The sequence below is a fragment of the Myxine glutinosa genome, chromosome 7 (assembly GCF_964187855.1).
Source record: "Myxine glutinosa chromosome 7, kmMyxGlut1.1, whole genome shotgun sequence".
Taxonomy (NCBI): domain Eukaryota; kingdom Metazoa; phylum Chordata; class Myxini; order Myxiniformes; family Myxinidae; genus Myxine; species Myxine glutinosa.
In genome coordinates, this window is record NC_136267.1 from 187223806 (window position 1) to 187251134 (window position 27329).

Here is a 27329-nt window from a genome sequence, read left to right on the forward strand (position 1 = left end):
CCTCATAGTCATGGCCGTCGTCGTTACCGAAACTCCGGCACGTCGAAACCGCGGTCGAAACTGCGCCCGAAGCCGTGTGGGAGAAGCCGGCGTCACCAACCTAGGTGGGTTCCCTGGCTAGGGCGCGCTTGCCGTGTCCGTTCGCAGCCCCCGCATCCATGCGGGGGGCAGTCGGGGTCACCAGTGAAGAGCAGGGCTCTTGCTTGAGACGGACGAAGTGACGGGCAAGACACAAACTCGTCCGAGAAGATGTTTATTGTAAAAACCAACTCGGGAACTCTGTAAAGCCCGTTTATCGGGCTGCATATATATCACAACCAGAAAGCACAACCGAAACCGAAACAGTCCATAATTAATAGACACATAATCACACAGCATCACGGCTTCCCGGACTGTGTTTTTCGGTTTTATTTATATGTACAGGTGCGTTGAAGGCCAACACGGGCCACGAGGCAAACAACCTCGGGTCCCCCACCCCCACCCTTTCTCTCTTTTATAACTTTTTTAAGGAACATTATTTAATGAAAAACAAAAACATGAAAAAAAAAAACAAATGGTCACTTTTATTTAGCCATATGATTGAAAATAAAGGAGATAGTGGGACGTTTAGACCGATCGAGTCAATTTGCACCCTCGACTGTTGAAGTCTATTTCTCCATAAGATTGGAAAAAATACGTGAGAAGATGGTTAATAAAAACTTTTGGACAAAGAGGATACAAACGCATTTCTTTGTAACAGACATTTCTGGTTAATAATCATTTTCTGTAAAGTTTGAAACTTTACCATTAACAGCAGTAAATGTTGTTTTGTTTCCTGCAAGAAAGCAAAATCAGCTTCTGGGTTTAAATGTAACAATGAGGAAATGAGGATGAGCCGATGAGGGGGTTCAATGAACTGTTTAAAAAAAAATTACAGTAGAAGCTCAGGCACTTCAACAGACCCCAGGCCCCAAGGCAGTGACCCCCCTGACCCCCACTCTCGACGCCCCTGTATGTATATATATATATATATATATATATATATATATATATATATATTGTTACGGAACCCAACGTCGGCCTATGGTTCCCCTTCGAGGGGGGATTATGCCCCTCGTCTGTCACTGACCGACGTGGTCCCTGAAGCTGCACCGCGGCCTCCGAAAAGACCGGTGAGCAGCTTCGTTCGCGACCGCGGATAAGATGTTACTGGATTGCCGAGCGGATGGCAGCTGCGGCCCGAACCGTTAACAATGACTCGACCCGATTCTGAAACGTTGGCCAAATCGTGCCACGGGTATTCAATTGGGAAAAGACAAAGACTACACGGATGTGAAGAAGAAGAAGACAAGAGGTAGGAAATACGAATATGATTTATTTACTATTTACAACCAAAAGAAACCAAGGAAGAAGGAAAGATAATAAAATAAAGACAGAAAGAGGGACGGACCAGAAGGACACAGTGAAAATTCTAGCTTATCTATTACAGTCTTAATTAATACCCAGGACAAGACACACGAAACAGACTACGAGCAAACTCACACGAATGGGGGAATGAAGGCAGGAACGGATCGCTGGAGGTCGATGGCTTGGCGGGAGAGGGAGGTTCAGCGGGGATCGGTCGGGCTGGAAGCGGACAGCCGCCGTCAATATTCGAGCTGCGATCGCCAAAACCGCCGCGGTTCCAAACTGCGCGGCGAAGCTCCTCCGGTGCACCGGGCACTCTCCAAAGCTGCTCCGGTCTCTCTCACGTTCCTCTGGTGGAACTCTTAGAACTCAATGGTTCGCTCTCCATGCTGCCGTGGGGACGTCGGGTGCTTTCTCAGGACTCCTTTCTTAAACGCAACCACTTTGGACTTGGACTCCTCTCTTTCTTGGAACCTATTTGGACTTCTCTCTTTAACGCAACCTTCTCAAAGGCTTCCGCGCGCGCTTATATAAGGCCGCGGGCGATCAAGCCGCCGGCCTCCAGGACACGCCCATTGGTGAGCTCGCCTCGGCCCTGATTGGTCGGCACGGGCTCTGTGGCTCCACCCTTGATGACGATGGGCGGGCACGCCCAGGATTCGGCGGCTCCTCCCCCTTCTTCTCCGAGCCTACCTCGTGGCTAATGGAGTCGCGGTGAAAACCGCCCAGCAGCTGCGGCGAATGCAGTTGGCAGTAGAGGCTTTTGGGAATGGGGCTTTGGGAATGAAAATGAAAGGGGATCTACCTTATTTCACTTGGTGCAATGGAGAATGTCAACTAGTGGGAACGGAGCCTTAACCTAATACACAGAATAAGGAAATAACTACCAACAAGCAGGGAATCTATGATTGGCTAAACGTGATTGTATATGACCTAACTACGGGACGCCCTTTGACCTTTATACACAACAACTGGAGGAAGGAGGGTCCACAATAAAACAATTAAAAAAACAATCCTCATATCCACAACAATATATATATATATATATTGTAGCGACCCATGGGTCCCCCAAGCAAGACCGGCATCAGAATCTCCTTGCTCCAGCCGGTGACGTCACTGGCGGGGATCCCCGGCGCCAGAGTGGCTGGTCACGTGACCGCCAAAGCGTGCCGCGCGTGCGGGTATAATGAGCTACACCTGTGGATCACGTGACCACCGAAGCACGCCTCGCTTGAGAGGCGTGGCTTTCGGTTTCGGTTTTTCGGTTTTTGGTTTTGCTTTATAAGGCAGCCCGATAAACGGGCTTTTTAGTGTTCCCGAGTTGGTTTTACGAATAAACATCTTCTCGGACGAGTTTGTGCCTTGCCATCCTTTTATCCGTATTCTGCTAGAATCTGGACTCCTTCACTGGTGACCCCGACGTGATACGGCAATGGACACCGCAGTGTCCCTCAAGCTGCCCACCTTCTGGGAAGCACATGCCGCCGTCTGGTTCGCGCAGGCGGACTCCCAGTTCGCCCTGCGTGGCATCACGGAGGACGCCACCCGCTACCATTACGTGGTCGCCGCGCTCAGCTCCGCGACCGCCGCCCGCTGCCTGAGCTTCCTCCAGTACCCGCCCGCTGACGGCAAGTACGACGCCATCAAGGCACTTCTGCTGGGTGCGTTCGCCCTTTCCCCGGCTGAGCGCGCACGACGCCTGCTCGACCTACCGGAGCTCGGCGATACGCGCCCGTCCGAGCGCATGGACTACATGCTCGCGTTGCTCGGCGAGCACCCCTCGGATTTCCTGTTTCAGGAGCTCTTTCTTCGCCAGCTCCCGGCCCCGGTACGGGTCACCCTGGCAGGTACGACCATCGTAAACCCCCGTGACCTCGCCAAGGAGGCCGACAAGATCACTTCGGCAAGCCAGCTCGCCGGAGCGGCGAGCCAGCTCGTCGGGGTGGTGGCCGGGAGCCTTCCCGCCCACCCGCCCGACGCCCGCGACGCAGTCTCCTTCCCGGAGACCGCCGGGCCGGCACGACTGGCAGCGGCGATGCCGCGCCGCCCGGTCCCGACGCGTCGACCGGAGCCCCCGCCGGACCCGGCCTGGTGCTATTTCCACGCCAGGTTCGGGCGGCAGGCCCGATCATGCCGACCCCCGTGCACGTTCGACCCCGGGAAACGGGCGAGCCGGCGTTCCCTCCCAGCAATGAATGCTGGCCGTTCCGGAAACCTGCTGTTCATCGCGGACCGAGCGTCGGGGCGGCACTTCCTCTGCGACACCGGCGCCCAGCTGAGCGTCATTCCCGCTTCGGCGGAGGACAGGTGGGCCGCCGTCTGTGGCCCCCCATTGGTCGCGGCCAACGGCTCCGCCATCCGCACTTTCGGCCCACGCACTGTCGCCCTCCGCTTCGGCAGCCAGCTCTTTCACTGGGAGTTCGTGACGGCGGACATCCCCATGGCTTTGCTCGGGGCCGATTTCTTGTGCGCCCACGGGCTGCTGGTAGACGTGAAACGCCGGCGTCTCATCAACGCCGAGACTTTCAGCTCCCTGGCGTGCGCCTTGAGCCGGGCCGCACCCACCGAGTTTTCCTGCGCCCTCCCATTGGCGGACGACTTCGCACGTCTCCTCGCGGAGTTCCCGGCCCTCACGCGGCTGACGTTTTCGGCCATCGCGGTGAGGCACGGCATCGAGCATCACATCCCCACTACGGGCCCGCCGGTGTACGCCCGGGCTCGCCGTCTCGACCCCGCCAAACTCGCCGTCGCCAAGGCCGAGTTCACGGCGCTGGAGCGCCTCGGCATCGTACGGCGCTCCGGCAGCGCCTGGGCCTCGCCGTTGCACATCGTCCCGAAGACGGGGGGCGGATGGCGGCCATGCGGCGACTACCGCCGCCTCAACGACGCCACTACCCCCGACAGGTACCCCGTCCCGCACATCCAGGATTTTTCCGCCCGGTTGGCGGGGCGGACCATTTTTTCTAAAGTGGACCTGATTCGGGGGTACCACCAGGTGCCCGTCTGCCCGGCCGACATCCCAAAGACGGCCGTGATCACACCTTTTGGCCTCTTTGAGTTCCTCCGGATGCCCTTCTGCCTCAAAACGCGGCGCAGGCGTTCCAGCGCCTGATGGACGGCGTGCTGCGCGACCTGCCGTTCCTCTTCACCTACCTGGACGACCTCCTCGTCACCAGCACGTCCAGAGCCGAGCACCTCCTCCACCTCCGGACGCTCTTCGGCCGCCTGTGAAAATTCTATACATGTAGGCCTACTCGTCATTTTGCCTTGATATTTTGCATGACAGCTTGGGCTAGCGTACAGATGGCAGGCGATGATTTACAATATTTGTGTACAGTTGCAATGCAGATTATGCTTGAAGATTCAATGCAGATTATGCTGTACATAATAAATACAGCAGTATTAGAAGAAACATGTGCATGTTTGTTTCCCATAAATTCCAATTAAAATCAGTGCTGGGCACAACTTATTTGCTCGGAAAAAAAGTGAAAAATACACAATATTGGCAAGGTGCTAAAAAAATAATTGGCACTCGGCCAATAACTCTTATGGTACTTTTATTTACTTTACTTGTCCAACATCATGCTTGAAAAAACCTTTAAACCCTAGAAATTGAATCTGATTGTAAATTACTGGTTGGTATTTTTTGCGAAATTTGCTACATTTCCTGGCATGAAAAGTTTAAAAACTTGACATTTTGGGGAACACATGAATATTTAAATTTTTGTTTTCATGAATTTGTAATTGCCCAATTTGACCAACCCTGCTATTTTATGAAGGTACAGGGTTGGTACTTTAATGCTGCAGGTATAACTCGAAATCCATAATTTGAGCATCTGGTACAAGAATCTGGTAGCGTGACACATACATATATATATATATATATATATATATATATATATATATATATATATATATATATATATATATTGTTACGAATTCCGGGTTTATGGGGGTTACAATTCAGGTCATTTCTTATTAATGTACATTCTATTAAAGGTTGTTGTGATTAAAGGGTCAGGAGCCCTTCTGGAAAAACGAGACCGGAAACGGGATCGTAAAGAAGAGGAGGAGTGGAAGAAAGGGGCGGCCATCTTAAGCTTCGAGAGCTCCGCGAGCGGAGGTGATCGTTACCTACTTTGGAACGGAGTTGGAAAAGCCCGTCTGGCGAGAGGAGTTACCTGTGCGGGGTGATTGATTGCCGGTTACGTGTCAAGGTGCCGTGCGGTCCTGGAAGGAACCAAGTGCTCCGGCGCTGTTCGAGAGATTGGAAGGAGACGGTTGAGAGTGAGACTGCAGCTCGAGACCGAGCCGCCGAACGTGAAGGACAAAGGAACCATGCCTCTGTGAACCGAAGTCCGCGCGTCAGGAGAGCGCCGGATTACTGCGGAACCTGCGAAGTCGGGTATCCTCGCTGAGGTTGTCGAGTACCCTCACTCCCAGCCCGGATTGGAATCGGACCTAGATTCCCCGATCGCTGGATCGACTCGACGTCACCTGGGAGGCGTGCAGAGACATTGGGGGCAAGGGCCGTGAGTGTTGCCAACACTGTTGTGGGTTAAGGTGGCGCCACCTATACTATAGATAAGGATTGTATGGAAGTGCTGTGAACACATTGTGATTCCTGTGCGGGATTTGGGAATATATTGGGGATTGTTCGTAACCCTTGGTGTGGACTCGTTATTGATTGATTTATTTTCACCCAAGGACCATACATCTTTCTGCCGGGGCTCCCCTCGAGGTTGACCCCGTAACAGAATTGGGGGCTCGTCCAAATTACAATTTGCGGATTCGCAATTGGGTCTACGTCCGGGATCTATAAAATTTTCTAAATTTTAGTCCGGGAAAGAATTCCCAAGAGTGGGAACTTTTCCAACGTTCCCAAAATTGTTTTGCTCTGGCGACAAAACAGCAACAACAACAAAAAAATAAAAAAAATTAAAAAATAGCAATAATAGTAATACTGTTGCTTTTCTTTGTTGGAAATTTCTGGGGTGAAGGTTAACAGGTGTTACCAGTAGTCACCATGGCGTTTGTGGCACAGAACTTTGCGGTAACCCCTAGTGAGGCACAGTTCCGAGCATTACTAAAATCGGACCTCTTGAAATTGGCCAAACATTTTAACTTGGAGGTCCAAACTAATTTGAGGAAGGCAGAGTTGCAGACCACGGTGATACAGTCTATGGTGGGGTTAGGAACATGGGACGAGTTAGCCTGGGAGTGGCTACCCGAAGAACCAGAAGACGTTGAGCTCCGGAAACTGGAGTTGCAATTACGGAGCCAGGAACGGATCAAAGAAGAAGAAAGGAAAGCAGAAAAGGAAAGAGCAGAAGAAGAAAGGAAAGCAGAAAAGGAAAGAGCAGAAGAAGAAAGGAGAGTGGAACGAGAACTCCAGGAAAGGTTAGAAAGGATGAAAACAGAGGAAAGGAAAGCAGAAAAGGAAAGAGCAGAAGAAGAAAGGAAAGCAGAAAAGGAAAGAGCAGAAGAAGAAAGGAAAGCAGACAAGGAAAGAGCAGAGGAAAGGAGAGTGGAACGAGAACTCCAGGAAAGGTTAAAAGGGAGAAAAGCAGAAGAGAGGAGAGCTGCAAGGGAACTCGAAGCAGAGGAGAGAAAAGCCGAAAGGGAATTAAAGGAACGTGACATGGCGCTTCAGCAAGAAATTAAATTCAAGGAGCTGGAGTTAATGAGAGAACGGGGAGAGGTACCACCCTTGCTGACTGGGCCGACACCTAGCCAGAACACCTGGGATGTGGGCAGACATGTGAGGCTGGTTCCACCCTTCAGTGAAAAGGAAGTCGCTAAATTTTTTCCACACTTTGAGAAAGTGGCTCGACAGTTAAACTGGCCGGAGGAGGCCTGGACCATACTAGTGCAAAGTGTGCTGGTGGGTAAAGCTCAAGAGATTTATTCGGCGCTACCAATGGACCAATGTGCAGATTATGAGGTATTGAAGAAGCACATTCTCAAAGCGTATGAGTTGGTTCCTGAAGCTTACCGGCAAAAATTCAGGAATGCCAGGAAGAGGGAGAGTGAGACCCATGTGGAGTTTGCCAGAGTGAAAGAAAACATGTTTGATTGGTGGTGTGAGTCAAAAGGAGTCGGGAACGACTTCGAAGCATTGTGTGACTTGATCCTGGTGGAGGAATTTCAACAGTGTGTCCACGAGGACATCAAAGTGTACCTGCAGGAAAAGAAAGTACCGAAGTTGTGGGACGCAGCCACCATGGCAGATGATTATGCCTTAACACACCGGATAGGGGTCGACGAACCTAACTCCTCGCCTAGTTTTCCGCAGGGGAGTTGTGGAACAGCAGGTGCGGAGAACGACAATACATGGCGGCGGCCTCGAGATGATTATGGGGACAACGCTGATACCCGAACTGTTCGAAATCAGAGGGCGACGGGCCCAAGACAAACTTATTGTCCGGGGGGCCCGAGGCAGACCACGAGTTTTTCCTCCGGGCCTGTTTGCGCTTTTTGCAAGAAACCTGGACACTTGATGTCCAGTTGTTACCTCATGAAAAGGGAAAACCCAGAGCGGAGTCTGACTATTACAACTCCGAATGCGATGGCAAGCGTAAGAAATCGCCCACAGAAGAGTTACCAACCATTTATTTATGAGGGGTTTGTCTCACTCGAGGGAGACTTGACTAACCCAAGACGTGTTAGGGTATTGAGGGACACAGGAGCCCATCAATCCTTAATGCTTGAAGGCATTTTGCCATTGTCAAAGAGTACCGCAACTGGTGATAGTGTTCGGTTACAAGGGATCGGTGGCTGTGTTAGTGCCCCACTTCATGTCATCCATTTGAAATCCGATTTGGTGTCAGGACCGGTCACCTTCGGTTTACAAGCCACGCTTCCTGTAGAGGGAGTATCTGTGATTATCGGGAATGATTTGGCCAGGGGGCAAGTTTATGGTAACCCGAGGGTTGGTAAAGAGCACAGCAGGGAAAATAACACCACACCAGCTCGGGATGGTGACAAAAGTACCAAGTTATTTGTAGGGGGACTGAACTTCAAAACAGAGGAAGAAGTTCTGACCTCTGTCTTCAACAGATATGGGCCGCTGGTGGAAGTGCGATTGGTAAAAGACAGGGAAACGCAACGGTCAAGAGGGTTCGGCTTTGTCACGTTTGCAAGCACAAAAGACGCCAGGGAGGCAGAGAAGAATTGGAATGGTAAGGAGTTGGAGGGTCGGACCATAACAGTAGGGAAGGCATTTCGTAGGCGTCGAGAGGTCTACAGAAGAGGACAACTTGGCGGTAGAGTTGGTGTTGGCAGCGGCCGATATTACTATGGAGGCTCCCAGAGTTACGGCATCCCCCGAAAGAATGATTGTCAGAGCACTGGCCGAGACGGAGACCGCCAGTCAGGTGACTGCTGGGACAAGGGGTCCCACCGTAACTGTTAGGAGTCCGGAGAAGTTGAAGCACTCTATATACGGCGGAGCCGCCGAGCCTGGGCTCCTACACGGACTAACCGTGAACGCCACGTTCTTAAAGGCGTCCCGGTAGGGAACTTTCCTGCACGGACTAACCGTGAACTCCACGTTCTTAAAGGCGTCCATGTAATGAACTTTCCTCCCCGGACTAACCGTGAACTCCACATTCCTTTAGGCGTCCATGTAGTGAGTACTCAGCTGGGCCTCCCGAAAAAGTGCTATCGAGTTGTGTAACTTTGGGGCTTTGGTCACCACCCCTTAACCGTCATCCAAGAGAAACTAGAAGTTGTTGACGCTTGGTCCAGAGGGAATTACCTTTGGAATCTCTGGGGGTTTTGGTGAAAGTTTGTTGCTTTATTTGTGAGATGTGATAATTGTGCCCGGGGGGAACTGATGATTTGGGGTGTGAGTTATTTTGGTTTGTTTATCAAAGTTGGCCTGCAAAGAAAGTTTTCGCGGTGTTCAAACTTTCTTTCTTGAAGGGGGGGAGTGTTACGAATTCCGGGTTTATGGGGGTTACAATTCAGGTCATTTCTTATTAATGTATATTCTATTAAAGGTTGTTGTGATTAAAGGGTCAGGAGCCCTTCTGGGAAAAACGAGACCGGAAACGGGATCGTAAAGAAGAGGAGGAGTGGAAGAAAGGGGCGGCCATCTTAAGCTTCGAGAGCTCCGACGCGAGCGGAGGCGATCGTTACCTACTTTGGAACGGAGTTGGAAAAGCCCGTCTGGCGAGAGGAGTTACCTGCGCGGGGTGATTGATTGCCGGTTACGTGTCAAGGTGCCGTGCGGTCCTGGAAGGAACCAAGCGCCCGGCGCTGTTCGAGAGATTGGAAGGAGACGGTTGAGAGTAAGACTGCAGCTCGAGACCGAGCCGCCGAACGTGAAGGACAAAGGAACCGTGCCTCTGTGAACCAAAGTCCGTGCGTCAGGAGAGCGCCGGATTACTGCGGAACCTGCGAAGTCGGGTATCCTCGCTGAGGTTGTCGAGTACCCTCACTCCCAGCCCGGATTGGAATCGGACCTAGATTCCCCGATCGCTGGATCGACTCGACGTCACCTGGGAGGCATGCATAGACATTGGGGGCAAGGGCCGTGAGTGTTGCCAACACTGTTGTGGGTTAAGGTGGCGCCACCTATACTATAGATAAGGATTGTATGGAAGTGCTGTGAACACATTGTGATTCCTGTGCGGGATTTGGGAATATATTGGGGATTGTTCGTAACCCTTGGTGTGGACTCGTTATTGATTGACTTATTTTCACCCAAGGACCATACATCTTTCTGCCGGGGCTCCCCTCGAGGTTGACCCCGTAACAATATATATATATATATATATATATATATATATATATATATATATATATATATATATTGTTACATTTATGGGGGTAGGTTGGAGAATACCGTAGGAAACATAGGATTGAATTATGTAGTATGGACCATGTGATACGTAGGAGCATTTCGATGTAATAAGTAGGGAAAATGTAGATCAAGGTTATGTTTAAATGTGCATTATACGGGGGGTGATGCCGTGTTAATTAGTAGTAGGGATTAAGGTTAATTCCCCCTGTTCGTCATACCCCCTGTGGCCATCCCTAACACTCGTAACATCGCCCGGCCAAGTTATTCACGCTCCAATTGACATGATAAGGCAAAGACCGGCCTCGGAGAGGCGGAGTTACAATGGTTCGATGGGCAGGGGTACAGGGCCGGCAGGCCACGCCCCCCTGGAGTGACGCGGCCCGATGACGAGGGCACAGCAAGCGCAAAGGAGGGCGCAAAAAGAAAGAAGGTTCGAGAGTCTTTGAGAGGATTTTGGTGATGTGACCGTGTGGAGGTGTGCTACTGTCACTGGTGTTGCTGAAGGCCACGCTGTCCTTCCCCAGGAGGAGGATCTCGTTGATCACACAAAGAAAAGGATTGTGGAATTTTGAGAGACCGGAAAGAAAGAGGGCCGTTTATGCCACTCGCCCCAATCCCGGGCTCCCGCGGCGTTCGACGTTGCCGCGATTTTGCGGGGCTTCCCGCCTGTGTGGCTTCAGCCTTTTACGGCTGTTGACTTACCACAGGATCCATTTGGGCCAGCTGAGTGCTGGAGCATGTCTTTTATTTTCTTACCTCAATCTGTGTGTGTTTTTGCGTCTTTGTTGAGGATCCTCGCCATAGCATTTTTACCTCAGCACTTCTTTTATTTATTCACATTCCGCTGCTTGTTTTGTTGTAAATAATTATTGTTCCATTTTTGTTGTGTTGTTATTTGTGGGGTTTCGGAATAGACCCGTGTGTTTGTGGGAATAAACGCTTCGTGGTTCTTCTGTCCGCGCGCGTCAGAGCCGCCAAAATTGGATATCGCCTCGGGAGTTAAAGCTGGTTCGGCTCTTCCGTCCTCGGCGTGGTGGTAACCAGCTGTGGACAGGACAATAATGCACATATTTTCATCTTCCATCCTCATTGATAATTTTTGCTATCCTCTTTAACCCTCCCCTATCTCTTCTAACTTGCAGGTTGCTACGTATCCTTCACTCTTGTTCATTCTCCATCCGCCTGTTGCATTTTCGTTTTATCTCACCGCCCGATTGCCAATGCATTGCATTCTACCCTATGTCACGTCGCTCTTCCATGAGCCATGACGTTGTAAACAAAACATATCAGCACACGGTGCTTGTCGTGTAAGAAAATATGCATATGCAGCTTGGGAGAATGAAGTTCACTTTTAGTTGTGCTGACTATTCTTTTGGGAACATTTGTATACCGTATTTGGAAGTAATATATTTCTTTTGCGAAGACACAGAAGAGGAAATAAATAATTTGTGCATTTACTCTGTATAATACATAAGTATCCTCTTTGAAATACTTACAGCTTTTTACTTACATTTCTCATGGTGTGTCTGTTTTTCGTTTATTTGTTCATTCTCCAGGATTATCCATCTGTTGGTCAGCTGACGAAAAAGCTATCAGAAAACAACATTCAGGCAATATTTGCCGTCACCAAGGGGGTCGTGAATACCTACAAGGTGAGCTTTACTGACTAGTGTACATGCAACCAGTGTACACTACTTGTATAGATCGATATAGAGTCTTACAAAATGGACGCTACATTTTTTTAAAAAATCGATTTTCTGAAAAATTGTACTTACATTGTTGAAATTATGAAATAACTGACCAAATGCAGCACAAAATGCAGCAATTTTCATCCGATTGACTTGAAATTTTAGGAGGATTTGCATATCAGATCACTGAATCCAACCACCAACTATTTTTGAGATGAACATAGAACAAAAGGTCAACAACCTTTTCGAATTTCTAAAAACAGTCAATTTTCATACGATTGACTTGAACGAAGAGGAGGATTTGCACATCAGATCATTTAATTCAATCACCAATTATTTTGAAGGTCATCTTTGTTTTAATGGATTTCGCAAATATCGTGCTCTGCACGACATTTTTCGTGATTGTTTATTTATTTTCTTCTTTCAAAACATTTTTTCAACAGTGGTTGTTTTCCATTATTATTAGCCCCCGTTGGATTTAGTCCAAATCGGGGCATATGGGTTGGGTCTCATCCGTCCTTGCGTGTGTGCAACCACAACCATATCCTGGAGATGTATGGATCGATTTTGTTCATACTTGGAGCAAAGACAATACATGACGATATACATAAGCACATCATTTTGTTTCACGATGCGATCAATGATGGCTGAATGGCGGTCATTTTAGTTTAAACTAGAACAATGCGACTGTGTCGCCAATATGCCTCTGCAATGTCCCACAACGGGCAGTTGCCCTCGTTCTCTCTCCTACAGTCACGTGAAAAAGTAAGTACGTACACCCCATGTAAAGTTTTGACTTTTTCAACATATTTCAACATACCGCTATTTGATCTTCATTTCAACAATATTGACAGATAAAGGTGATATAATATAACAAATATCATGAAACATTTACATTTTGTAGTCCATTGTATAATTTAAATAAACATAAATGCAAATTTCACATGTGGAAAAAGTAAGTACACCCTTGGCTCTAATAGGTGGTATTGCCCCCTTGGGCAGAAACAACCTCAACTAGGCGTTTCTTATAACTGTCTACCAGTCTCTGACATCGACTGGGAGAAATTTTTGCCCACTCCTCCATGCAGAATTCTTTCAGCTGTACGATGTTTGAGGGGTTTCTTGCATGCACAGTTCGTTTCAAATCCCCCCACAACATCTCGATGGGATTTAGATCCGGGCTTTGACTTGGTCATTCCAGAACCCTCCATTTCTTTCTTTTCAGCCATTCCTTGGTGGATTTACTGGTAGGTTTAGAGTCATTGTCATGTTGCAAGGTCCACCTTCGGTTGAGCTTCAACTTTCGGTCAGATGGCCTCACATTATCCTCCAGCACCCTCTGGTACAATGAAGAATTCATAATGGATTCTATGATGGTGAGCTGCCCAGGCCCTGATGCAGCAAAGCTGCCCCAAACCATAATATTTCCACCACCATGCTTTACAGTTGGTATCAGGTTCTTGTGGTCAAATGCTGTCTTTGGTTTTCGCCAAACATGTCTTCTGGTACTGTGGCCAAATAGCTCTACCTTAGACTCATCTGTCCAGAGCACATTGTTCCAGGAGTGCTGGTCTTTGCCTGGATGTTCATTGGCAATCTTTAGTCTTGCCCTGATATTCTTTCTGGACAGCAAAGGTTTCCTCCTGGCACACCTCCCATGTAGATCAAATTTGTGCAGCCTCTTTCTAATGGTAGACTCGTGCACTTTGACATCAGCAGTGGCAAGAGCTACCTGTAGGTCCCGTGATGACATTCTGGGGTTCTTAGAGACTTCTTTCAGCATCTTGCGGTCTGCTCTTGGGCTGAACTTGCTGGGGCGGCCTGGCCTAAACAAGTTGGCAGTTGTTTGGAATCTTCTCCACTTGTAGATGATCTTCCGGACAGTCGAGTGATTGATTTCAAATGTTTGGAGATCTTTTTAAATCCCTTCCCAGACTCGTAGGCATCTATAACCTTCTTTCTGAAGGCATCAGAGAGCTCTTTTGATCTAGGCATGGTGACGCTGCACACTTCAACAACAAAGAGCAAACCAAACTAAATGTCTGAGGTTTAAATAAGACAGGTTCCTCCAAGATCCTCTCTGACGATGTTCTTATCAGTTGCACCTGAGCTGGTGCACCTGATTCTAATTTTAGGTATTTGAAGTAGTGATAAATAGTCGGGGTGTACTTACTTTTTCCACATGCGAAATTTGCATTTATGTTTATTTAAATTATACAATGGACTACAAAATGTAAATGTTTCATGATATTTGTTATGTTATATCACCTTTATCTATCAATATTGTTGAAATGAAGATCAAATAGCTGAATGTTGAAATATGTTGAAAAAGTCAAAACTTTACATGGGGTGTACTTACTTTTTCACGTGACTGTACAAATAAACAAGTTTGATTTAAATCCCTTTAGCTGTTTTCAAGTATCACATTTTCACCAGCCATGACAGGTTTCACATTGATCGGTGAAGCAGTTTCAGAGAAGGGATTTTTTTTAAATATCGGCTTTCAAGTTAATATGGCTGCCATACCACATTACATATGACCATAAAAAAAATGGACACTCTGCATATGTATGGGGAGGGGGTCACGTTTGTGACGTTTTGTGTTGATTGGATAAGGTTTGTTTTTCTATCCAATATGGCTGCCAAACCACGTGATCTATGACATCATCATTTTCAAACTATATGCAACAGTGCTGTTCGATGATATTTGTAAAATTTCGCATCAATAGGGTAAGCGGTTTCAGAGATATAATTATTTAATATTTTCCTTCAAACCAATATGGCTGCCACACCATGTGACCAATGATGTTTTTGTGGTCATCTTTTAATCGCCATGCCTAGTCAATGACACACGTAAAGTTTTGAGTCAATCGATTTGGTGGTTTGGGAGAAGATGTTTTTTTTAATGTTTTAGGTTAAATCCAATATGGCTGCCAAACCATGTGACCTATGATGTCATAATTTCATACTTCAATACAAATGGGTCATAGATCATGTGCATGCAATTTCAGATTTTTAGGATGAGGAATTTGATTAAAACATTTTGGCTGGTATACCACTTTACCTATGATGTCATAATTATAAGGCTTTGGTTCCCCATTGGAAGTATTCGACAATGTGCCAAGTTTCAAATTTTTCCATTCAGCTGTTTCTGAGACGTAATTTTTAAATTATTTGCGTTTAATCCAAGATGGCTGCTATACCACGTGACCTATAATATCACAAATATCATGAAAACATTCTGCATGTGTGACACTCCTACCCTGAAAGTTTCGTCTCAATCGGACATATGGTTGCTAAGAAAAACGAGGTTTAGCCCGTACGGACAGAAGGACGAAAGGACAACCCGAAAACATAATGCCTCCGGCCACCTTTAGGGGCGGAGGCATAAAAACCCGATATTGAACACGTCTTCAACCATTTATCGGACATACATTTAACAATGTTGTTCAAACTTGGCACACAGATAATGAATGATGGCTTACATATGCACGCCATTTTTTTTCGAGATCAGATCCAAGATGGCTGACTGGCGGCCATTTTGTTACTTAAGCATATGCACAACCATTTCTCGACATGGATGGACCAATTTTGTTCAAACTTGACACAAACACAATACATGAGAGCATACATATGCAGATTTTGTTTTGTCATCCGACCAGAGATGGCCGACTCCGTACTTTAACTCCGTACAGCAACATTACTAAAACCACGGGGGCCATGACATTTTAGCTCTTTTTCTTCTTGTTCTTATTTCACTCCCCACCTGCCACTCCCCACTCCCCCCACCATCCCTTCATTATCTTTATCTTTTGTTTTTTTCTATGGCCTAAAATAATGATTTTATCTACCATTTCATGTGAGTAAACTTTGTCATTTTTAATGACATTTTAAATTTTTAAATAATAATTTCCCTGCGTAATTATGCTGTCTAAATGATCATCCAGTACTACTCATGCGGATTACCTCGTAGATTAATCCTCGAACTTGTTTAAAGTTGAATTGTCTTCCGTAAAGTTATCGTTGTTGCATGTGTTTTGCAGAGCTTACAGCAGTTCATCCCCAAATCAGCAGTTGGTGAACTTTCTGAAGATTCCAGCAATGTTGTACAACTCATCACAGATGCTTACAATGTATGCCTTCAGACTGGGACAACACATTATTCAATGCCAGACTTGTACATATAGTCCAGGCAGACAAGAATGCCAAATAAACAACATCGTGCACTTTGTAGAGCAATTGCTACACTTTGCATATCTACACTGCCAAGTTAGCTGAACATTTGCTGATATGTACTCCTAAAACAGATAAATTGAGCCACACAAGTTTCAAGACTTGTGTTTATTTTGTGGCTTGCTAACCTCGAAAGGATGTTAAATCTGATTTATGTGCAGAGATCATGCAAGGAGGTTCATGTTAGAGAGACTGTTGTCATGAAGTGCAATGTTGACAACATGATGTCCACAGATGTGGACCGTTGGACCTTGCTTTTCTGATCGGTACTCAACTTTGTGCATAAGGATTTCATCCCCGGAACTGTTACTATTCATAGAACCCCCTCCGAAACACAGGAAGATCAGTTCTTCATGCCAAAGTTGCGATGACTCCATATGTCCAGCAGAATCTAGGCTCGCCAGTGAAAATAATATGGCTCCAACATTTCACCTTCAAGTTGTGATCTTTGCACGTACTGGGTTGATGGTGATATACGTACTGTGTTCTGAATCTGTAGTAGTAGAAACATCCTACTGTTGCAGTGAGGCCTTCTTCACTGTATGTCACTGTGTCTTGTCCTCAGCGGGCATCTTAAGCTCTCTCAGGTCCTTATTTGATCTAATTGTTCCGAGTCATGTTTCTTTTAGGTCAATCCACAACCCACTGGGCAGGTTTGTGCAGTGATGTCCTCTGCGGGCTCGTTATTAGTTAGCACCCAATCCAACCAACACAGGGCTGCATGGGCAGATGGGTCTTTTGGCATCTGTAGCATATGGCCAAACATGGACCATCCTTGTTCGGACACTTTTACAGACAGCAGGACTGCATTGCACAAGCTGTACAATGCGTCGTTGGGCATCAAACTGTCTGGCCAGCGATGTCGGGTGATGGCTCGCAGGTATTTGCAGGAGCAAGCATCATGCTTTTCCAGAACAGCCTTTGGAGCTGACCAGCAGCTGTTGCAGTTGCCTCAAGGAGACACAAGTTGCACTTTACAGTGTACAAGGGTAGTTTGATTGTCAAGCGGATCTTCGATCCATAGCTTCCAGAAGGATTGGAAAGCAACGTTTCCCATGATGCAATCTGCTGCAATATCAGAAGAGTTGCAGAGAATTTTGAACCCAGAGTTTTGCTCTTCCTCCATTTCTCTTGACCACGGAGTAGAACGTCGATGGCAATAACATGGGAAGGTATGGTTGAGGGATTTGGAGCAGTGCTCTTCTGATCCTCACACCTTTGCATAAAGCCTGTTATAAAAACTTTATATCAAAATTTAGTGGTTTATTGCTCTTTGCAGCTCACCTGGAGAGATTTTGCTGTTAAAAAGTGGTTCCTTCGACAAATGCGGACAAGTTACCCCTTGCAAACAGTTGTATCCCTTGGGTGACCTCAATGAGACCTATTTAAATTTTCCAGTTTAGTGGTACCTAATGTCTGCCTGACATAGAAAACACAATTTGCTTTCATTAGTTTTGTTTATTTTTCGACATTTTAAAACATCATTTATCTTGAGTTCAATGCATTTACTCCAGCACTACTGCAGCTTTATTTACCTGAATTCTAAAAGTCCTTGTCCTTCTTGTCCAGAAACCCCTCTTGACCCAATTTGATCTCGGCTTTGTTGAGGTCGTCAGTCACGATCGCCCTTGTACTGTGCCAGAAAACCGTTTCCATTACCTTTTCCAGGTGATGTTATCTTCTTGAAGTTGTGGGCAGGCAGAGCAGGTGTGTACTTTCACTAGCATGCTCTGCTATTTGGTTTCATGATTAAAATGGTGAGCCCATGACTCATCCTGAGTCACAATCCTGACAGTCAGTCGTTTCCGAGGGTAGAAGTCTGCTCATCAAGTTCTCCGGAGATTTTGGTGAGGTCTCTTCTGAGCAGCATTGAAGGTTTTCATCCCTGGATTCTGGCACAAATTTTCTGAAATCTTTCTTTATTGCCAATGTTTCCATGAGGATGGAATACACTGACCCAGTCATGATGACAGGTGCCCAATGTCTCAACTATGTGCCTGCCTCGTGATGTTCTCTCAAAATATCATGGACTTCATTAACATTTCCTGCTTGTTCACATCGTTTGGGGAATTCTGACCTTGGCTTATTCTTGGTGCTGATTTTCCCTCGCATAATTCCGTTTTTCTCAAGTCTGAGGAAAGTTTGAATGGACAAGAGATCGAGGCTAATATTGAGATGTGTCGGTCATGTCCTGCGCAACCGAAAGTCAAAACGTTTCCCTGATTCAAAAAAATTCTTGCTATGTTTGACTTTAAAGTAGCAAGATGAATTAAACGATCAATTTAATAAACCCAGGAAAATTTCGAAGCACTTTCTGCCATCTTAGGTTTTGATACCCCTTGCATGGTATAGTGATGGATTGGTGAACCACATTGTGGTGTGTAGACCACCAGGGACACTGACCAATCAGAATATGTTCACGACTCATGTAGTGTTAGTATGCAAAACAGACAAAAGATTGCAACGATGCATAATATAATGTTGAAAGGCTTTGCTACGATGCAATTTCCAGTTTGTCCACCATATTGTTTTGGAGCAAAGACAAAACTTCCTTACATATTTGTCTTTGATGAAAACAGATGGATTGTTGTGTTCACAGAATCTTTCATCAAATATCATAATCCAGCACAACTCATTACCTGCGGGACTCACTGTTAAATACTTGTCTACCTGTGGGAACGACACAGTTACTGCAGATCGAGGAGAGTGTTCCAACGTAAAGATCGGTCAGAAGGTAAGCAACTACCTGTTCTCTGCTCCACAACAATGCTCATTAAGAAATGTGATCTGCATCATGGTTCTTTTTATTTAAACTATAAATTAATGATGATGTGTTACCTTGAAGGAGGAACAAGGTTGTGAGTGATAACTGATAAGATATCGCTCATGAAATAAGAGGAAAAACAACTCAGAACTAGAACTGCCACTTTACAACTGCTGGCAGTGATGACCGGTTTCCTCTGCCTCCCCACTTTCATACAACCCCGCTTGGATATAACCCCACTTTCATTGGACATGCTTTGATACAACCCCGATACACACACACATCTCGTTTTTTCATTTGTTCCTCACAATTATATCTCTCTCTTATTTACACACACACACACACACACACACACACACACACACACACACACACAGACACACACACACACACACACACACACACACACACACACACACACATACACACACACACACACAATTAATTGTACAGTATTGGTTGTTCCTAAACTTAAATATAAATAATTCAAAGGATTGTTGTAAATTATGTTAATTTCACAACATCCCATATTCAACTTTATTTAAATTGTAAACCTCAAAACATAGTTCTTCTACCTAAAGCAAGAACCTTAACCTGTAAGCAATTGACTAGTTTCCCGACTGCACGGATCATCAGCTGGGCACCGTTCTTCCTCGAGGTTTCGATCCTTTCAGCCCAGGACCTCTCCAAACGGCGGATCCACAACCTCGATCATGGATCCACATCAATAGATGGTGCACAGTCGATCCACAACCTCAGTTGCGTCCAGGCAGTCAGTCAACCCATCAATCCAACAACACTTATTCCAACTTTACTCGCTGTATGATTTAATGTATTATCATATACAGTATTTATAACTTTCCTTACACACTCCATTATATGATAATATCATTAAATCATGCACATTTTAGGCCAAAAAAAATATATTGCTGGTCTCTGGTCAGACCAAAGTTCCAGAATTGATGCTGCGATGCAGTTTTTTTCCCTTGTTTTTTAGCCGCGTCGCAAGCCGCTGGTCATAGAGTGCACTCTGCTGTTGTTCTTGTTCTTCTTGTTCTTCTTGCAGAGAAGACAAAACCTCAAAGCTCCACCCATTCTGGGAACCATAGCTCCACCCATTGTGGGAGAGGCTTCATATAAACAAATATCCACCATTTTATTAACTCGCATAGCTTTGAGGCCTGTTTTGTCGGCCCGTGGTGTCTTCCTCTCTCACACAGTTTTATTTCAAATCAAATTCGATATATCATTTCATTTTTCACAGTCGCTAACATAGTTTTAGACTCGGTTGAAAAAAAACGGGAAGAAATTCCGATGAAAGTTGCCCTTTATAGAACGAAATGAATTCTCAAAGGCCTGTAACTTTAAGTCCATTGAGATATTTTTTTTTTAAATCGCGGCATGGTCAGTCATACACCGCCCGAAATAACAGACGGGAAAATGCCGAGATATATTAAAAATTCGTCCATTTGATGACAATCGTCACGATGAAATATTTCATTTATACGTCGTCACAATAATGTGGAGAGAGGAGCATAGCTTCGTTCACGTGTCGCCACATACGGGAAATTGCCGAGATATATATATTTTAAATCGCGGCATGGTCACTCATACACCGCCTGAAATAACAGACGGGAAAATGCCGAGATATATTAAAAATTCGTCCATTTGATGACAATCGTCACGATGAAATATTTAATTTATACGTCGTCACAATAATGTGGAGAGAGGAGCATAGCTTCGTTCACGTGTCGCCACACACGGGAAATTGCCGAGATATATTTATTTTAAATCGCGGCATGGTCAGTCATACACCGCCTGAAATAACAGACGGGAAAATGCTGAGATATATTAAAAATTCGTCGCCACACACGGGAAATTGCCGAGATATATTTTCACTTTGCACAAAAATAACATCAAGTAATCGAATCAATAGGAATGTCCTGTGCCTATAACATCGACGTTATAGGCACAGCTGCATCTAGGCATTGTGTAACATCGACGCGGCTTTTGTTTTAATTAAAACTTTTTGTACTTGTTTTTGAAAAGCATGGATTGCACATATAAAGGTGTTGTTTTTTTGTGTCCTCATGCCTTGCGGTCCTCCTCATCTGCCGTGGCGCTGTCCAGAGAGAAATTAAAGACAGCCAATGGGACAGGTCGGCCTTTTTGTAAATAATGAACAGAAGCTTAAGTTATTTTAAAATGTATTTATTCTGAAAATCATTAAGTTCTTGAAGCATATGATAGACTGCCATTTCGTTGTCGAGATCACCTCGCCGTACCGTAAAACATTCCAATGCGTCGATCGCGTCAACACTGCGCATGCGCAAGTGGTTTGAATGACTTCAACGCTGAAAAAACCGCGCATGCGCAAATGACTACATCTGCTGGAAACCTGTTCGTGCACGGGATGACACGATGCACGTGGTGACGTCATAACGTAAACGGATCACATTTCTTCATTTATCGTAAAGGTCTTCATGTAGTGTGAATAAATGCACAAATTTTAAGACCACTCCTGACTTAGTGGGCCTTGTGGTTGTAGAGATATCCTGGACGAACCGCGAGACGATGTTTATTTTCAAAAAAAATGGATTCGTATTTACGCAGCACACGTATTTCAGAATCACGTGGTGACGTCACGGCGTAAACGGAACACATTTATTCATTTATCCGCCGAACCGCTGAATCGATTTGACGCTGTAAACGTCATCGTGTAGCCCGCAGCTCTCTTGGCCTTCTGGTTGCTTCACATGAACCCGACAAAGAACGTCTTCGTTTCAATAAATGACAATATGAAGATCCAGCCGATTGGATTCATGACGGCACGGCACACAAAACTACTCATATCTTTGGAATGGCCGGTTGCATTTGGACAAACTAAACGTAGTTTTGTAGGGGAGAACCGTGCGCGAACGTCGATACCGATGGCGCCCTTCACAGACCCGTATTTCCCGAGATAGCGCGTCGGCCCGGCAACATGCATACATTATGATTATATGGCTCCTCACGCTCGAAATCGCGTTTTCGGCGAGAACGTGACGTCACGGCTCACTCGGCGCCGCCTCAAGTATACGCGCGCGAATACTTGAGGCAGCGCGGCATTGTTTATGTTTAATGTGCTCTATAATTTATGATGTGCTCTATATTATATAGACAGCGCGCGCTGTTGTCGGTACCATTGGAAATTTGAAAAAAAAAAGAATTGTTGACGCGCAGGGTCAAAATCGATGCGCGCGCTGACCAGAGACCGGAAATATATTTTTCTCGGCCTTACCTTAAATAAACCATATCTACCAGCCAGCATGACCACACCACCTACCTCTGGATCAAACTGTATTTCGAATGTTCAAACTGTCACCTATAACGGTTTTTGGCATGCTGCCGTATCCTAGTAACCACTGATTCCTAGCAACATTGATTTGTAGTATATTTAATTCTTATATTGTACTGTATTTATATAAAGATCTCATGAATAATATTTTTTACTATTCGTATTGTATTTTACAAATTCGATTTGTGATATTGAAGAAAACTTGTTTGAATCCACCAACTTTAGCTCCCTGTGCTAACATACATCTGACTAGTTGTTGTAACCTCACACACACACACACACACACACACACACACACACACACACACACACACACACACACACACACACACACACACACACACACACACACGGGTTCTCCATATAAAATGCGATAGTGTCATATTTTCGTCAAAAATAGTCGTAATTTCGCCAAATCTGTTTCGGTCGTGTCTGAATATACCCGAGCGATTGACAAATCTGAAATCAGAATTTTATTTGAGGTCCAAATGACCCGCTGAGGTCGCTCCGTGCGCTGCCTGCTCGTCGTGTGCAGTGTGAGAAATAATTCATTCCTCACTCTCGACAACCTGAGAAAAAAGTGTTGCGTTTATTCTTCTTCACACAATAACAACTTCTAGCTTCCAGACCGTACATCTAATGATCTTGAAATTTTGCAAACTTGTTACACTTCATGACTTCTATATTATTGTGAAGTTTCACGTCAATCAATGAAGCGGTTCAAGAGATATCATTTTAAAAAAAATTCGTTCAATTATTTATCACCACCAAACCACGTGACCCATCGCAAATTCCAAATGGAAATTTTGGCAGACTGATATGCTGAAGACATCTGTGAAGTTTCCACTCGATATGATCAACAATGAGGGAGGAGCTAGGTTTTAAAGGTTTATGCTTAAAAATATCATAACTCTGAAACGATGTGACATATGACGTCATGCTCGCAGACCTTTTTATTCGGCATGGGCATGCGATTCTGCCTGCAAAGTTTGGCCTCGATCTGTTCAGTCGTTTCGGAGAAAATGGATTTTTTCTCCAAAACAAAATTTCCTGTCCATTGGTCCAATTATTGCAGAGAAAATGATTTTTAAAGGAAATAATTCTGAAAAATGGCAGTGGCACAATGAGTCACGTGGCCTGATAAGAAAGTGTTGCGTTTCTTCTTCTTTCAACAATAACTACTTCTAGCTTCGAAACTGTACAACCAATCATGTTGAAATTTTAAACACTTATTCCGCTTGATGAGAGATACATTGCATTGAAATTTCAAGTCGATCAATGCAGTGGTTCAAGAGATAGAAGCTTTTTATGATTTTCCTTCAATTATTTATTGCGGCCAAACCATGTGACTTATCAAAACGTCTCAAGTAACGTTTTAACTTCCCCCCATGTGGAACATTTGTGTAAAGTTTCCACTCGATATCTTCAAAAATTATGGAGGATATAGCATTTTAAATTTATGCTTAAAAACGTCATAACTCCGAAACCATGTGACGCATGACGTCATGATCGCTAAACTTTTTGTTCGTCATGGGTATGCAATTATGCATGCAAAGTTTGGGCTCAATCTGTTCAGCCGTTGCAGAGAAAAAGGGGTTTTCGTGTTTTTCACGAAAAACATATGGCGAATTTTTTTGGGGACATATGACATATGACGGCCAAAGGTCGAACCATGTGACATATGTCGTCGACATTTTTTGCATTCTAAGTTTTTTTTTAACTAAGGTTATGTAAAAAAAATATCATATTCATGGGAGCAAGGGATCTATTTGTGGAATGTTAACCTCGTAACATTAGCACTTTTAATATACTAAATAAACATGTTTTTGGTCCCATTGTAGAGTTCTTTAGAATGAGCCATGACTCAATTTTTTCCATTGAGCCGTTTCAGAGATATAGAGGGGTAAAGGCAACTACAGATCCGAGCAACTACAGACCAATCAACCTTCTCCCAATTATCAGCAAAGTCATGGACTCCATCATTGCTTCAGATATGAAATCTTTCCTCTTCTCCAATGGCTTGATCTCTGATCATCAATTTGGTTTCAGACATGGTCACTCTACTCTGGACATGCTGCTTCTGCTTTCTCAACAATGAATGGAGGTCCTCAATGCCAAACAGGAAATTAGAGCTGTCTCCCTTGACATATCACGTGCCTTCGATACGGTCTGGCACCCCGCTCTGCTCACCAAACTCTCCTCTTTTTGTATCCATGGAAATCTCCACGCATGGCTGGAGGACTTCCTCTCTCATCGTAGTCAATGTGTGGCCCTGAATGGGTTTCTCTCATCTCCTCTTCCTGTTCAGGCTGGAGTTCCCCAAGGCAGTGTTCTGGGCCCTGTGCTTTTTCTGGTCTTCATCAATGATCTCTCTGACTCTCTTGAAAATCCTCTCTATCACTTTGCTGATGACTCTACTCTCTGTCGCTCCATTCTTCATCCCTCAGATCGGCAGTCTGCAGCCTCCTCACTCTCTGCAGACCTGGACAAAATCACAGACTGGGCAAACAAGTGGAACATGTCTTTCAATCCTGACAAATCTCACACTCTTACGATGTCTCTCCAAAAAGACCGACTGGACAACCCTCCCATCCACTTTCTGAATAATCCTCTCCAAGAAGTTCTGTCACTCAAGCTTTTGGGTCTCACTATCTGCCATGATCTTTCCTGGGAAAACCACATTTCAAATCTGGCCTCCAAAGCCAGTCGCCGACTGGGCATCCTCCGTCGTGCGAAGTCCTTCCTTGGCACACCTGAGCTCCTCACCACATACAAGGCTTTCATCCGCAGCTCAATGGAATACTGCTCTCCCCTCTGGGCTGGTGCTCCTGCCTCACACCTAGCTCGTCTTCACGCTGTTGAAACCAAAGCATTCAGAATCATTGGAATCTCCCGCGATGAAGCTAACTCCAAGGGCCTCTCACTCACTCACCGCAGGCAGGTTGGTGGTCTTTCCGTCTTCTACCGACTCCTCTCTGGCCTTGCCCCCCGCCAGCTCTCTCTGGGCTCTGTCCCGCAAATATTCCTACAGGTCGCACAAGATCTGCTTGCAACCCTCTTATGGTTAAACTGCCAAAATCAAGACTCTCTGCTCACCTTCACTCCTTCATTCCTCTTTTCTCCCGCCTCTGGAACAAACTCCCTCACTCTCTTCAATCCCACTCCACCCTCCAGGTCTTTAAAACAGCTGTTCACCACCATCTCTTATCTTCCCCCATCCAAAACCTTGATCTTTTCGAGACAGCCACAGACCCTCGATGAGCTGGACCTTGCCAAGACAGCCACAGACCCTCGATGAGTTGGACCTTCCCAAGACAGCCAAAGACCCTCGATGAGCTGGACCTTGCCAAGACAGCCACAGGCCCTCTGAGATGGACCTTGCCAAGACAGCCACAGACCCTCGATGAGCTGGATCTTCCCAAGACAGCCACAGACCCTCGATGACCTGAAGCTTGCCAAGACAGCCACAGACCCTCGATGAGCTGAACTTTGACAAGACAGCCACAGACCCTCGATGAGCTGAACCTTGCCAAGACAGCCACAGATCCTCGATGAGCTGGACCTTGCCAAGACAGCCACAGACCCTCGATGAGCTGGACCTTGCCAAGACAGCCACAGACCCTCGATGAGCTGAACCTTGCCAAGACAGCCACAGACCCTCGATGAGCTGAACCTTCCCAAGACAGCCACAGACCCTTGATGAGCTGGACCTTCCCAAGACAGCCACAGACCCTCGATGAGCTGGACCATCCCAAGACAGCCACAGACCCTCAATGAGCTGAACCTTGCCAAGACAGCCACATACCCTCAATGAGCTGAACATTCCCAAGACAGCCACAGACCCTCGATGAGCTGAACCTTCCCAAGACAGCCACAGACCCTCGATGAGCTGAACCTTCCCAAGACAGCCACAGACCCTCGATGAGCTGGATCTTCCCAAGACAGCCACAGACCCTCGATGAGCTGGACCTTGGCAAGACAGCCACAGACCCTGGATGAGCTGGACCTTGCCAAGACAGCCACAGACCCTCGATGAGCTGAACCTTGCCAAGACAGCCACAGACCCTCGATGAGCTGAACATTGCCAAGACAGCCACAGACCCTCTATGAGCTGGACCTTGCCAAGACAGCCACAGACCCTCGATGAGCTGAACCTTGCCAAGACAGCCACAGACCCTCGATGAGCTGGACCTTGTCAAGACAGCCACAGACCCTCAATGAGCTGAACCTTCCCAAGACAGCCACAGACTCTCGATGAGCTGGACCTTGCCAAGACAGCCACAGACCCTCAATGAGCTGAACCTTCCCAAGACAGCCACAGACGCTCGATGAGCTGAACCTTCCCAAGGCAGCCACAGACCCTCGATGAGCTGAACCTTGCCAAGACAGCCACAGACCCTCGATGAGCTGAGCTTTGCCAAGACAGCCACAGACCCTCGATGAGCTGAACCTTGCCAAGACAGCCACAGACCCTCGATGAGCTGGACCTTGCCAAAACAGCCACAGACCCTCGATGAGCTGAACCTTGCCAAGACAGCCACAGACCCTCGATGAGCTGAACCTTCCCAAGACAGCCACAGACCCTCGATGATCTGGACCTTCCCAAGACAGCCACAGACCCTCGATGAGCTGGACCATCCCAAGACAGCCACAGACCCTTGATGAGCTGAACCTTGCCACGACAGCCACATACCCTCGATGAGCTGAACCTTCCCAAGACAGCCACAGACCCTCGATGACCTGAACCTTCCCAAGACAGCCACAGACCCTCGATGAGCTGGACCTTCCCAAGACAGCCACAGACCCTGGATGAGCTGGACCTTGCCAAGACAGCCACAGACCCTCGATGAGCTGAACCTCGCCAAGACAGCCACAGACCCTCGATGAGCTGAATCTTGCCAAGACAGCCACAGACCATCGATGAGCTGGACCTTGCCAAGACAGCCACAGACCCTCGATGAGCTGAACCTTGCCAAGACAGCCACAGACCCTCAATGAGCTGAACCTTCCCAAGACAGCCACAGACTCTCGATGAGCTGGACCTTGCCAAGACAGCCACAGAACCTCGATGAGCTGAACCTTCCCAAGACAGCCACAGACCCTCGATGAGCT

At 46.3% G+C, this 27329-nt stretch overlaps 1 protein-coding gene across 1 annotated transcript in view; it reads left to right on the forward strand.

The window, feature by feature from the left end:
• The window catches only part of LOC137431900 (integrin beta-1-A), a 240023-nt gene that overhangs the window by 189733 nt on the left and 22961 nt on the right, over window positions 1-27329 (forward strand). Inside the window, exons 10-12 of the mRNA XM_068123734.2 lie at window positions 11752-11847; window positions 15927-16016; window positions 18716-18850. Coding sequence (XP_067979835.1) covers window positions 11752-11847; window positions 15927-16016; window positions 18716-18850 — 321 coding nt within the window. The remainder of the gene's footprint in view (window positions 1-11751; window positions 11848-15926; window positions 16017-18715; window positions 18851-27329) is intronic.